At 47.1% G+C, this 15,117-nt stretch overlaps 1 protein-coding gene across 3 annotated transcripts in view; it reads right to left on the bottom strand.

Annotated features, from left to right (window-relative positions):
- The window catches only part of CNGA3 (cyclic nucleotide gated channel subunit alpha 3), a 35,966-nt gene that overhangs the window by 7,857 nt on the left and 12,992 nt on the right, over positions 1 to 15,117 (bottom strand). Inside the window, exons 5-7 of one of the 3 annotated variants that reach the window (XM_061629407.1) lie at positions 10,476 to 10,484; positions 4,265 to 4,329; positions 1,619 to 1,689 (exon numbers count right to left, since the gene is read on the bottom strand). The exons of 1 other annotated variant lie outside the window; for it this stretch is intronic. In XM_061629407.1, coding sequence (XP_061485391.1) covers positions 1,619 to 1,689; positions 4,265 to 4,329; positions 10,476 to 10,484 — 145 coding nt within the window. Of the gene's footprint in view, positions 1 to 1,618; positions 1,697 to 4,264; positions 4,330 to 10,475; positions 10,485 to 15,117 lie in introns of all 3 variants that reach the window. One more of the 3 variants, XM_061629408.1, reaches the window with a different exon arrangement.

Genomic DNA, 15,117 nt, shown 5'->3' with positions numbered 1-15,117 from the left:
CCTTCTCGTCCAGCCCCCCCCCCAGCTCGTTTTGCTACCCTAACTGGCCAATGCGCCAAGGACTCAGAAAGAGGTAAGGGGAGGAGTCACTCACACCAAGCTCAGAATTGTCTGCCCTGGATGGCAGTGGGTCTCTAGAGTTTCAGGCTGGAGTCTCTCCCTGCCTACCTGGAGATGCCAGGGATTGAACTTGGGACCTTCTGCAGGCAAGGCAGATGCTCTACCACTGCGCTACAGCATGCCTGACTCAGGAATTCCTTATGTGGTTACAGCAGCACTCTGGGGGCCACTTTTTCTTGATTTGTCTCATGGTCCTGCTGTTAACTTTCAAAGATCTGTGACCACATGGACAGGATCAGTCACAGGAGGCGTGCACAAAAGAAGGGAAAGACCCATAAGTCTTGATAAGCCCCATCTAGCTGACATAGCTGCAAGCAGTGGCATTGCCAGGTATTTAAAGGACTCAGGGCACAAGCCCATGACACAAATTTGTATCAAAGTTGCATGTGCTAATTTACAGGTATAGACGCCTCTGGGTAAATTAAGACAGAGGGTGGCTGGGATCTCACCAGCAGTCACTTTGCGGTGTAAGTAAAGTTTCTTTTAAGATTTTTTTTAAAAAGGGGGGGGAAGGAAAAGGGCAGGAGACCTGGGGCTTCCCACCACCACCAAAGCCCATCTTCGCAAGCCATTATACATGAAAGCAACATAGTGAGAAAAATGCACAGAAAAGGAGCTCACACAGGGCTGCTATCACCTGTAAAAGGCACCCTCAAGCACCAAATGGTGGCAGAGATGTTTGTTCACATGTGTAGGTGCAAGAGTCATCCCATGTTTGCAACATATTGTGGGAGAGAGAACTCTAATTTTCTGGAAGTCTTAGAAGGTTCCCAGAGCAGTTGCAGCATTCTAGGGCTGTGTACACAATTAATTTTATTCTAGAATCAATAGAGTTACTCGTGTTTTTTTCTACATACTTCACACACAATCTAGATCTACTGCATATTTCCCCCTGCAAAGTGCTCCTTGAGATAACTGGTATTATTCTGAAAACAAAAGCCCATTGCAGATTGTCTCTGCATTATCTTGCAGTGTGTTTATTTTTTTTGGGGGGGGGGAGGAAAACATATGTAGGCAGTCCCAGCAAGGACATTATGGGTGGGTCTATACCACTTCCTCCTTCATTCCCCTGGAGCGTGTGCTGAGAGGAAAAGGCATGAGTAACCCAATCAAGGAGAGGGTTTTCAAATGCATATCAAGCAACCACACCCAGCCTTGTGGATGGCAGGATCTAGAATCAATTTATTTGTTATTTATTTATTATTTGATTTATATCCCGCCCTTCCTCCCAGCAGTAGCCCAGAAAGCGGCATGCTGTGGATAAGCATAAACTATTTCGGATAGAGAAAAACTTCATTTTTGTGCTACAGAAAGGCTAGCGTATACACAGCCTAGAATGCACAAACATAGTATTCTAGGACGATAATTTGATTGCAGGTTTTGACATGACAACCACTCAAGATCTACGTGACTCAGTAGCAATTAGTTGATTATACTGTTCAATGCCCTACAGCTCAGGAAGAGTGTTGCAAAGATAGTTATTCTTGTTCATACTTACCCTTCTTCCTCCTTTTTCTCCTCTTTTTTCTCCTCTTTCTTTTCCTCCTCCTTAACATCTTTCTTTTCTTCCTTCTTTCTGTACAGCACAGCGTGTAATGAACTTAGCAATGTTGTTGGTTTATCAGCAGCTGGAGCTAGCACACAGGCAGCAGGTTCAGGGAGACTATAGAAGGCCACTCTAAGTTCACCCAAAAGGCGATTCACATACATCACATAGATCAGAAATATCAAGAAGGCAGCAATGGCACAAAAAAAGTTGGCTGATTTTGCAAGAGTCCACACGTTATAAATTTGCTTGCAGTAAATATATGCATTTTTAACAACATAATTCCAGTTTGTTTGATCCTTCAAAGACATCCAGTCCTCCAGTTTATAGGAATACTTTTAAATCAAGTCCAAACCCAACAGCTGAATGTTTTTCAAGGATTTGCAACCATTTTGGAATCCTAAGGAATATACTGATGCTATAGTCATATACCCACTTACATGTAAATGAGCCCCATTGAACTCAGTGGAACATACTTCAGAGGAGACTAGAGTTGCCAGGTCAGAAGCATCCCAAACAGGTCCTAGTGATTTCATAGGGGCATGCCCTGGTGATGTCATAGGGGGCATGGCCTAGTGACACCATTAAGCATGATACATTAAGCATCAACCACATTTATTTCTTGTTGTGAGCTGCCTTGGTTTCCAAACTTACCTCACAGGGTTGTTGGAAAGACTCCATACACACACACACACTGGAGATACATACATACACCCCATATAATAGTTTATCCTCAAAACCAGTTGGCCATTGCAGAACATTTTTATTTTTTAAAAAAAATATTCATTTCCTGCCATATAAAAGCAGTCATACCTAAGTAGGCCCTGACTTAAAAAAAAAAGGAAAGGATTGGAGAGGGAGAGAAAGATTTACAAGTTAACATAATAATCCTTTTCTATGTTCACTCAAAAGTCCCATTGATTTTCAGCACAATCCTAACCATGTCTACTCAAAAGTAAGTCCTACTGATTTCAATGGAGGTTAGTTCCCAGGCATGTGGAATTAGCATTGCAGCTTTACTCCCAGAAAAGCTTCATACTGGGAAGGTTTTCAAAACAGGTTATGAATAAGACAAATAAACTGCCTTCTTCAACAGTCCAGTAACATTTAAACTTGTTTGACTCCTTAATTAGAAAAGTGTAACACTGCAGCATGCACACTTTTTAAAACTTCTGTTTAAAACTTATTTGAAAGATAAAATATATGCCATGTACACTTTTATGCCTACCAAGATCCTGCTGTGATCTTCTGTTGTAGTGCAATCCTATGCATGTTTACTTAGAAGCAAGTAGCAGTCCTATACAGAGAAACTACTCTTTATGCTGCTGAAAGCTATATATTTACTGAATTCCTGATATGAGACAAGCAGGAAAAGGAAACTGTACTCAGAACTTGAAATGGCATTTAGCTATTGCCTGGGGTCAACAAATCTTGTCAATCACAACCCTGACTTCACTTATTGGCTAAAAACCTGAAAGGGCAGGGATTAGAGCAGCCAATACTAACAGAAGTTGCGGGGGGGGGCACTGATATCTTGGTTTATATCTTTTGAACCAGACCACCTAGAAACTTTTTTTTAATGAAAGCTAAGAGTCCAGAGATTAAGGCGAGTCACCCTGAGAGCTGGGAAGGACCCCCAAAAAACAGAGTCTCCAGGCAAAACCTGGACACCTGGCAACCCTAGAGTAGACATGGATGAGATTGCCCTGTAGGCATCAAAACTGCACTGTCAAAGGAAGCGTAGCGCACCGAACACAAATGTTCGGGAATAGCATCATTCACTGACTGCCCCCTAGGGTATGAGCCTAAACTGTCCAGGTTCTTTTTTAGGAACTATGCCCAAGAGGGAAACCCTTAGTGTGGGCATGGGAGGGTGATCAAAAGGGCCCAAGACCCATCCCACAGCCACTTCCTTATTAATTTTCTGCTGCACCACTAACTCCATACCCACCACAGACCTAAGATTCCCTGGCATATAAGGCCTATGTTCCCCAACAACCGGAATTCTAAAACCATAACGGAAACCTTCACCCAAATAAGCTGCATCTGCCCTTCTAGGATACTCCCAGAGCAGACACATAAACTTCAGAATTTTAATCGGCGTGGGGCCCCTTTCCAGAAGGCTGTCCTCCAGCCCCTGGTTTTTTCCCCTTTTGAAAGTCCTTAATTCCCAAGTCCGAGGGCAACTGGTGAAGAGGTGAGAGTCAGAGCAAATGGAACACCAGTGCCTAAATTTACACGGGTTCCTATTACAAAAGCCCTTGGTGCTGTGAACCCACAGGTAGGAGCCACACTGGCAGACTTACCAAGCAAATGCCTGCTATCTGCCCTATCACCCTGCACAGGTCAAGCTGCAGTCATAAACTGCAACCACAACTCAGGGTCCTTTCTGTCCCACAGCAGGTAACGATCCACTGCCACCTGCATCCTAAAGGATTCATTATAGGCCAGCCACGCTGACACGATGAATTCCGTACGCGCTCTAAAAACTATATCGAGGTACTTCACCAGGGCCGCAGCCCCCATGGGCTGGCGCTGGATCACTACCCTCATATAGATCAAAAACCCCGCCAACCATTTGCCCCAAGTCCTATCTACCTTCTTCTTTTTAAATTTCTTGTTTTCCCGCTCATCTTGCCTATCCTTTTCCTTCTGTTCAGGCTCTCGATATAATGAGAACACGCCCACGTATTCCCCTCTCCATATACGCTCCTTTGTGGCAAGCAACAAGTGAGCTCCCAAGGGAGAGGATGTCTCCCCAAAAGGCAAAGCGCCAGCCTGAACATAAGCCAAAGGATCAGCAGGCCCCTGAGGCGGCCCCATAGCAGGGCCACCCACAGGAGTCCACACCTGCCTATAAGCCTCACTTACAGGCTACTGCTCTATCAGTTGAGACATCCCCCTTCCATACCCATATGGCCCTGCACCTGCAGAAGAATAATAAGGCCACCCCTGATGTGATCCCCAGGGTGTGTCCCCATGCCCCATCCCCGGGTACCCAGTACCTGCAGATGTAGACTCATCATAACCTGGATGAACCGCAGCCTTCTGCACCGCAGGAGTCTCAGGAGCCAACACCTCCACCTGAGGCGTCGAACAAGGAGGTGCAAACCGAACTGAGGAGCCCTCCACAGCTGCCAAGCGGCCTAAAACAGAATCCCAGTCAGTATCATACTGACTTTTTTTATTCTGTGGCCCCTTGGCTGTTTTAACTTTTGCCCCACTGACTTCCTGAGGCCACCCATTCCACTTTTCCAAAGACTCGATGCGAGCCAATACGGAAGCCATATCAGGGCCCTCCTCCTCTGAGGATGAGGATTCTTGAGGTGGCGTAGGTGGCCTCAGTGCTGGCTGTTTCAAGGCCTTCCCCTTCCCTTTAGAACCCCCGGCGCCTTTCTTGGGAGACATAATGGTTAAACAATGGTAAACAAATGCACCCCAAAATGGCTGTCTCAGACAAGGCAGATAATTATTCAAAGTGCTGCCCCCCCCAAAGGAGCAAAATGAGCTCCAAAATGGCCACCACACAAAATGTGCTCAAAAATGGCTGCCCACATGAAGGAGCACAATGTGCTCCAAAATGGCCGCCACACAAAATGTAACCAAAATGGCTGCCAGCATGAAGGAGCAAAATGTGCTCCAAAATGGCCACCTACAAATTGTCTGAAAATGGCTGCCCCCCCCAAAAAAGGAGCAAATGTGCTCCAAAAACGTGCACCACACTAATGTATAGGTTTTGACCTATAAAGCCTTACATGGCGTGGGACCGCAATATCTTGTGGAACGCCTCTCCCGCTATGAACCTACCGGTCACTTCGCTCAGCATCTAAGGCCCTCCTCCGGGTACCAACCCATCGAGAAGCCCGGAGGACAGTTACTCGATCTAGGGCCTTTTCTGTAGTGGCCCCCGAACTGTGGAACAGCCTCCCTGAAGAAGTATGCCTGGCGCCTACGCTTCTATCTTTTCAGTGCCAGGTTAAGACCTGGCTATGCTTCCAGGCATTTTAAGCGTTTATGTTATAATTTAAATTTTTTATTTTTTATTTTTCTCTTTTGTTGCTGCTTGTGTTTATTGTTTGTTGTCTGATTTTATTGTTGATATTTTGTATTTTAACCTTTTTGTACACCGCCCAGAGAGCCACTTGCTATGGGCGGTCTATAAATGAAACAAATAAATAAAAATAAAATAAAATTGGTGGAAAAAACCTATTGGCCCCAATACCCCTCAGCAACCCTTGGGCATAGGCCCAACCACTGCCCACTGCCCGTCAAACCAACAGGCCCAAAGGCCACAAGGAGTCCCACACTGACAAAGCCGCTGGTCTCGCTGCTGCCGCAACCGCGCCACTGCAACCACGCCGCTGCTCCTCCTGCTGCTACTACACAACCGCCACTGTTCCAAATGATCGTGCAGAGCCTCCAAGCCCGGCGCTACAGCCTGTGCTGCTGCGCTGCCACCGCCTCTCAGCTGATCCACCTCTCAGCTGATCAATTGCACTGGCTCACGCAGCCTCTTTCCGCCGCCCCCCACGCACCAAAAGAACAGGCCTCAAGCCAAAGGTAGGTGAAGACCTGCTCCTCTGGTGTCGCGTGAGGCAGAAAAGAGGCCAGGGGGAGATGGAGCAGGGCTTAAGAGCCACCCTGCTCCTCCCCTTATGCAACAGGCCCGCATGGCTGCGTCGCGCCAAATGTATGGGGTTTGAAGCCATGCCAGGTCTTCCCCAGCATGGCTGCAAAGGCCCACCATCGCCAGAGCCCTTGGACTGATGATGGTGGGAATAGTCATATACCCACTTACATGCAAATGAGCCCCATTGAACTCAGTGGAACATACTTCAGAGTAGACCTCCACAGTTCTTCATCGCCGTTCTGCTGCTGCCTCCTTCTCCTCCTTCATGCTTGCCCTCAGGCCTTCTCCCTCCACTCCTTTTGCAGCTCCTCCCTCGTGCCTCCTAACACAGAGCACACGGGAAGAGCAACACTGTGAGAAGGCCAGTGTGAGGCACATGCCTTTGGTCCACCAATCACAGGAGCAGACTTCCCCTGCTCCTTCTGTTAACAACCAGCTGGCAAAATTCCTGAAAATGTAACAATCGGCTCTCGCGAGCCGGTACAAGCCGGCTTCAGCACACCACTGCCTAAACCCCATTTCAAATTCTGAGTACAGTTTCCTTTTCCTGCTTTTCTCACATCAGGAATTCAGTAAATATATAGCTTTCAGCAGCATAAAGAGTACTTTCTCTGTATAGGACTGCTACTTGCTTCTGAGTAAACATGCATAGGATTGCACTACAACAGAAGATCACAGCAGGATCTTGGTAGGCATAAAAGTGTACATGGCATATATTTTATCTTTTAAATAAGTTTTAAATAGAAGTTTTAAAAAGTGTACATGCTGCAGTATTACACTTTTCTAATTAAGGAGTCAAACAAGTTTAAATGTTACTGGACTGTTGAACAGGGCAGTTTATTTGTCTTATTCATAACCTGTTTTGAAAACCTTCCCAGTATGAAGCTTTTCTGGGAGTAAAGCTGCAATGCTAATTCCACATGCCTGGGAACTAATCTCCATTGAAATTGCCGCCGTTGCTGCTGCCTGTTCGCCCGCCCGCCATCGTTGTGCCACCGTCGTTGTCATCGCCGGCCCGCTTGCGTGCGGGCGTTGTCGTCGTTGCCGGGGGGCGTGCCGCCGCTGAGGACTCCGTTGCCGCGGCCCGCGCCGTCATTGCCGTCGTCTGCCCGCTTGTACGCTGTCGCTGCTGCTAGGGGGCGTGTCGCTGCTGGGGACTCTGTCGCCGCGGCCCGCGCCGCCGCTGTCGGCCAGCTTGCATGCAGATGTTGTCGCTGTTGCTGAGGGGCGTGTCACTGCTGGGGACTCCGCTGTGACCCGTCCTGCTGCCATTGCTGCCGCTGCCCGCTTGCGCGCGGGGCATTGTCATCGCCGGGGGGGCCGTGCTGCTGCCGGTGGACTTCGTCGCTGCGGCCTGTTATCGCTGCCATCGCCGCCGCGGGTTGCAGGCGTTTTTATTATCGCTGACGGCCGTGCCGCTGCCCAGGACACTACCACTGCGGCTTACATCTTTGCTACCTTCGCCGCTTTTTGTTTGCGTGTGGGTGCTGCTGTTACTGCTTGGTGCTGTGCTGCTGTCCTGGTGCCGTTACTGCGGTTTGCTTTTGGATGGGGGGCTCGAGACTGCCATCGCTGCTTGAAGAGGATTAACTAATTTTTAATGTTGTTTGTTGGGGTGTGTGTGTGGGTTAAATGTGGGGTGAATGTTTTGTATGTTTGCTTGTCTGTGTGGATTTGTGTATTTTTAACATGTGCCTGGGAGAAAAGATTCCATCCTTCGTGGGGGGACTTTCGGGGGCCCCAATTAACGTAGTGACGGGTAATGGGAGGTATGGTGTTAGGAGGAGAACAGGCCAGGTAAGGGGAACTCGTCCCAGACAAATTGTGTCTGTGCCTTGTTCCGGTTCTCCTCATATCCACAGGATTGCTGGTTGTCCTATCAGCCAGCTCTCGGATCTCCAAGTGCTGCTTTTGAATGCCAGGTCGGTACATAATAAATCCTCACTTGTCCATGATTTAATCCTGGAGGAGGGTGCCGACCTGGCATGTATAACCGAGACCTGGGTGGCTGATCAGGGAGGAGTTGCTCTTTCCCAGCTTTGTCCACCCGGGTATTTGGTTCAGCACTGTGGTAGATCTGACGGCCGGGTAGGGGGGGTCGCCATGGTCTATAGGAGTTCTTTTCCTCTCACCAAGCACCCTGTCCAGACGGCAACTGGTCTGGAATGTCTCCACCTTGTATTGGGCCAGGGAGACAGACTAGGAATACTGTTGGTGTACCGTCCACCTTGCTGCCCAACAGCTTCCTTAGCTGAGCTGACAGAGATAGTCTTGGAGGTGCTGTTGAGATCCCCTAGACTTTTGGTACTGGCGGATTTCAACGTCCATGCCGAGGCTGTCTTATCTGGCGCAGCTCAGGACTTCATTGCCTCCATGACAACAATGGGGCTGTCTCAATTTTCTACTGGCCCAACGCATGTGTCGGGACATACTCTTGATCTGATCTTTGCCACTGGACATGGAGATGGTGATCTGGTGGTGGGGTGTTTTTCATCTACCCCATTGTCATGGACAGATCACCGCTTGTTGAGATTTAGACTCACAGCGGCTCTTTCCCTCTGCAAAGGTGGAGGATCTATTAAGTTGATCCGCTCCCGGAGCCAGATGGATCCCGTAGGTTTTCAGAGGGCTCTGGGAGATTTTCCGGCTGATAGGACCGGTGCTCCTGTCGAGGCCCTGGTCGCACTGTGGAATACGGAAATGACCCGGGCTATTGACATTATCGCTCCTGCGCGCCCCCTCCAGTGTAGAGCTCATACCGCTCCGTGGTATACTCCGGAGCTGAGAGCGATGAAACAAGAGAGGAGGAGGCTGGAGTGCAGATGGAGGAAAACTCCCAGTGGATACAACTATGCTTTGGTAAGTGCCACCAATAAGTTGTATACAAAAGCGGTAAGGACAGCAAAGAAGCTCTATATTGCTGCCTCTATTAGATCATCTTTATGCCGCCCAGCGGAGCTTTTTAAAGTCGTGCGAGGGCTCTTACACTCTGGCCCCCACGATACTATGGAAACATCTGAGACCCGCTGCAACGAAATTGCTGGACACTTTCAAGATAAGATCGCATGTATCCTCAGGGACCTTGACTCTGATGTTGTGACAGATGAATCCATTGAAGTGTCCGGAGCAAGGCCTTGTCCTTCTTTATTGGATGAGTTTCAGTTGGTGCAGCTCGAGGAAGTGGACAAGGTGCTTGGAATGGTTCGGGCAACCACGTCTGTTCTGGATCCTTGCCCATCTTGGCTAGTGAAAGCTAGCAGGACTGGGACCACTGGTTGGGCCAAGGAAGTGGTTAACGCCTCCTTGAGGGAGGGAGTAGTCCCTGGTAGCCTCAAGGAGGCAGTAGTGAGACCTCTTTTAAAGAAACCCTCCTTGGACCCAGATAATCTGAATAACTATAGACCGGTGGCGAATGTCCCTTTTTTGGGCAAGGTTTTGGAGCGGGTGGTTGCCAGCCAACTCCAGGCGCTCTTGGATGAAACCGATTATCTAGATCCGTTTCAATCCGGTTTCAGGCCTGGTTTTGGCACCGAAACAGCCTTGGTCGCCCTGTATGATGACCTTTGTCGGGAGAGGGACAGGGGGAGTGTGACTCTGTTGATTCTCCTTGATCTCTCAGTGGCGTTTGATACCATCGACCATGGTATCCTTCTGGGGAGACTCGCGGAGTTGGGTGTCGGGGGCACTGCTTGGCAGTGGTTCCGCTCCTACTTTGCGGATCGTCACCAGAAGGTAGTGCTTGGGCAACATCACTCGACACCATGGACTCTCCATTGTGGAGTCCCCCAGGGATCGGTCTTGTCCCCCATGCTTTTCAACATCTACATGCAGCCGCTGGGTGCGGTCATCAGGAGTTTTGGAGTGCATTGCCATCAGTACGCTGATGACATGCAGCTCTATTTCTCCTTTTCATCTTCCTCAGGTGAGTCTGTTGATGTGCTGAACCGTTGCCTGACCACGATAATGGACTGGATGAGAGCTAATAAACTGAGACTCAATCCAGACAAGACCGAGACATTGTTGGTGAACGCCTTCCCTGCTCAGATGGTGGATGCTTACCCTGTTCTGGATGGGGTTACACTCCCCCTGAAAGAACAGGTACGTAGTTTGGGGGTTCTTCTCGACTCTTCCTTGTCTCTCGAGGCCCAAGTGGCCTCGGTGGCACGGAATGCGTTTTACCATCTTCATCTGGTAGCCCAACTACGCCCCTATCTGGACAGGGACGACCTCGCCTCCGTTGTCCACGCTCTGGTAACTTCAAGATTGGATTACTGTAATGCGCTCTACGTAGGGCTGCCCTTGAAGACAGTTCAGAAGCTTCAGCTGGTGCAGAACGCAGCTGCCAGATTATTGACGAGGACCAGTCGGTCTTCGCATATAACACCTGTCCTGGCGCATCTGCACTGGCTTCCTATTTGCTTCCGGGCGAGATTCAAGGTGCTGGTTTTGACCTATAAAGCCTTACATGGCGTGGGACCTCAATACCTTGTGGAACGCCTCTCTCGCTATGAACCTACCCGTTCACTTCGTTCAGAATCTAAGGCCCTCCTCCGGGTACCAACCCATCGGGAAGCCCGGGGGGTGGTTATGAGATCTACGGCCTTTTCTGTGGTGGCCCCTGAGTTGTGGAACAGCCTCCCCGAAGAGGTACGCCTGGCACCTACACTTCCATCTTTTCGGCGCCAGGTAAAGACCTTTTTATGCTCCCAGGCATTTTAATCTTCTTAACTTTTTAAATCTTTTAATCTGTATTTTAATTTTTGTAGTATTTATTTTGTTTTTGCTGTGCTTTTCGTTGTTTGTTTGTATATGTTTTTGTATTTTTATTATGATATATTGTATTTTATTTTGTTTGTTCACCGCCCTGAGAGCTATTTCGCTAAGGGCGGTATATAAATTGAAATAATAAATAATAAATAAATAAATAGTAGGACTTACTTTTGAGTAGACATGGTTAGGATTGTGCTGAAAATAAGTGGGACTTTTGAGTGAACATAGAAAAGGATTATGTTGACTTGTAAATCTTTCTCTCCCTCTCCGATCCTTTCCTTTTTTTTAAGGCAGGGCTTACTTAGGTATGACTCCTTGTTGCTTTTGGTACAAGGGAAATAATAATTAATTGACTCCCGGCTCCTAGAAATGCAAGCGATGTCTCTAGCTGTTTTTATTCTACAAAGGGTTACAAATCCTCCTGGCAGCCTCTGAAGATGCTATTTGTTTATCTGCATTATATTTATTTAATCACTCCTTCCCCTAATTAAGATCAGAGGGTGGTTCACAATGTAAGAATCAAACAATTAAAATACCCTCCATAAAACATGAAATAAATCTGCAGGTATTAAACTTCTTCATCTCAATCCAGAAGGTAATAAAGCAACATAGGTGACCCACCAAAATATCAGTGTCACCCAGAGGCTGGGCAAATAGGCATGTCTTGACTTGGTGACAAAAAGTCCACCCCCAAAACACGCACACACACACACACCCTCCCTTTTTGCCTGAAATTGGTGTGTGGGTCTTGGGGAAGGGATTAGAGCAGCCAGTTCTAACAGAAGTTGTGGGGGGGCTGATATTTCGGTTTCTATCTTTTGAACCAGACCACCTAGAAACTTTTTTTAATGAAAGCTAAGAGTCCAGAGATTAAGGTGAGTCACCCTGAGAGCAGGAAAGGACCCCCAAAAAACAGAGTCTCCAGGCAAAAACCGGACACCTGACAACCCTAGAGTAGACATGGATGAGATTGCCCTGTAGGGCTACAATCCAAAGCATTTTTACATGGCAGTAAATGCCACTGAACTCGGAGTGACTTGTTTCCAGGTAAACACACAGAGGATCATACTGTACAAGTGATGTTTCTCCTCCCTTCGCTGCTCCCTCCAGATCTCTGCTTGAATTTCTGGACTGAGTATTCCTTCCTCCCACAGCAGTTTATTTTTTATTATTCTGAGTCGCCTTGTTTGCATAAAAAATTAGGATGTGATCCAACATCGAATGAGCAAGCATCTGCTTGCCTTGCCCAACAAACAGAGCGTCTTCTTCCTCTCCTCCACCATGAAGCCTCCCCAAAGCCCCCCAAATCTGCTCCAGAGGGTTGGGGGACCTTTTGGAGCAGAGTTGGGGGGTGCACAGCAGACAGGGGGAAGAAAGTGAAATCCCATTGTGCAAGCAGATTTCAGTTGCAGACATCACTGGGTACAGCCCATTAATTAACTGGTGTATTCTGATGTGTATATGCCCACCTTCCAGGGCAAAGCCCTCCCAAGACAGATAATTCAAACAGTACATATAGAGAGAAACATTCCAGTTATGATTAAAAATTATTTCAACACTATCAGCAACAGTTGAAGGAAATAATATAAAATCCAGCTCACAGCTGATCTTTATTTTCAGTATGCTATTACAGTACATTTCAAAAACAATCTTCTCTTTATAAATTCTGCTTGATACTAGCCTTTTCCCCTAACTTAGATTTTGTACAAAAGCCCGGAATGTATCTATTTGGCCTAGTATGCTAAGGGACTGTTCTGACACCTTTGGGAAAAAATAAAATCCTGAAGGCTGTTGGCCCTTATGAGAAATGTCAGTGGGCACTTTGCATCAGGTTGTACCTTTGCATTGATGCTAGAGCCCATCACGCAGATTGTATGCACTGACGCATAACTAGGCTATAAAACTCCCATCAACTCCCATCCCAACTGAGTGGGGATCTGAACACGAGTCCGTCCAGTCCTAGGCTATGAGTACACTAGCAAAGCGTTTCCGCTGGCCACACCTGGAGGAGGAACAGGTAGATCTGCCGATCAGTTGCAAAATCTCTTTGAAGCAAAAAAGTTTTAGAATGCACTCAAGTTGCTCCCACCAGGTTTCACAGTAAAAAGGGACAGGGTTTGACTAGTGCCATGTGCCCCCATATTCAGAAAAGAGAGGTGGAGACATACTGGAACTGGCAGAATAGTAAGTGTGTCTCTACTACTTGTTATGGAATATGCAAAGTAACTCTGTGGTCTGAGCTGTGTATGTGCCAGTGTGTGTATTTACCTAAGTATCAGGCTTTTACCCTGCATTTAGATCACTGAGACTTAAGACTTAGTAAAATAAGAAAACCTACTTTATTTACAGAAATACCTAGTAGATAGAAAAGGCATACCTAGTTCTAACTAACAAAGTTGGAGGCGCAATGCCCAAACTTGGGTATTGCCCTCATGGCTCAGAAGAGAGAACAAAGACAGAGATGTCTCCTCTCTCCTCAGACAGCCGAGAGAGAAAAACAAAGGAAAGGGGGCAGATAAGCTTCCCTGTGCATATCAGTCTACACTGGAAGGAAGTTAGGTAGAGAAGAGCACAGGTAAAGGTAGGCAAGCCTAGCCAGCTGGAGGACCCTAACTCTATCTTCCTTCTGGAATACAAACAAAAGAACCCAAACAGGAGTTGCTCTTGCCCCACTTCCAATACTACTAATCTAATACTGTAATTACTACATCGCACTACACACAGAGAGCAAATGAAAACTTACATCATTCAAAACACAACTTATTGTGAAGTATGTTCTTTGAGCTCCTGCCATAACAAGCCATACTGTTTCATCTACAGAAGGCAACATTCTATATCTGAAAGATTGTCTCACCCCTCATATACACAGTCAATCACTGCACTGGAGGTGAGGGCCCCTTCAGATATCATCTCATCAGGAGGTCCATTCCACACAATATAGGAAGCGGACTTTTAGTGTTGTGGCATCTACCCTTTGAAGTTCCCTTCCCATTTCTGCTGTCTTTTCAGTGCCTACTGAAGACCTTCCTCTTCCAAGAAGCCTTTTAAACAGAGATCTTTCCCAGTCTGCATCTGTAATGGAATTGTTTGAGACAGTTTCAATATGTTTTGTTTTCAATATTGCCACCCTGGGCTTCTTTGGGAGGAAGGCCCAGATACACTGTATATTTGAAGAAGAAGAAGAAGAAGAAGAAGAATTTCTCACTGAAGTGACCCATGATGCTTCTGAAAGAGTGATCATCACACATCGTATCACCACCTAGGGTGACCAGATGCAAAAGAGGACAGGTCTTTAATAATGGTGTAGAAGAGGGGAATTTCACCCTGCACGATAAGCCACACCTGCCAAAATTCTCTCTTCTACATCAATATTACATATTTAATTTTATTATTTAACAAAATTTATAAACCATTTGACTGTAAAGACCTGTAAGTGGTTTACAAAGCAGTGCAGGAGCCCTGTCCTCTTTTGCATCTGGCCACCCATGCCAAATTGCAACATGAGATGTGCTGAGAAGACAAGTGTCCACCTTAAATAAGGATGCAAGTCTTTGGACTTTTGGGAAGCACCTGAAAAATACCCATAATTTCCTTGCTGGGAATCTTCACTCTCTCTTTATTTATGAGGCCCACTGAAGTTTGCACTATGGATGTGCTGCTTTGGCCCTTTCCCCACACTATCAACTCTGGTAAACAAATCCCAGCAAGCCCATTGAAAACCCAGGCCCTGCACACCATAACCACAGAACTACCACAATAACAGAGAGGCAAACATGCACTTGGAAGCCCTGGGGGCAATTCAGAATAGATAAGTACCAGGCAGGTGAAGAGTTAAATACATACCCCTCTTCCTCACCCACCTTCTATGTCTGCACTCCAAATTCACTTCCTGGAGCTGCTTTTCCTAGGGAAAAGCAGCCTTTGGGCTTTTTGTTATACACATTTGCAAGTAAAGTGACGTGCCTATGCGGTGCCCTTTAACAAGGCTATGATGACTCCCATACAATCTTCACAAGAGGCGATTTCTCTCTCTCTCTCTCTCTCTCTGTAG

The sequence above is a fragment of the Rhineura floridana genome, chromosome 5, assembly GCF_030035675.1.
Source record: "Rhineura floridana isolate rRhiFlo1 chromosome 5, rRhiFlo1.hap2, whole genome shotgun sequence".
NCBI classification, from domain to species: Eukaryota; Metazoa; Chordata; class Lepidosauria; order Squamata; family Rhineuridae; genus Rhineura; species Rhineura floridana.
The sequence above is the reverse complement of the archived record's forward strand: the minus strand, read 5'-3'. Positions and strand labels throughout refer to the sequence as shown.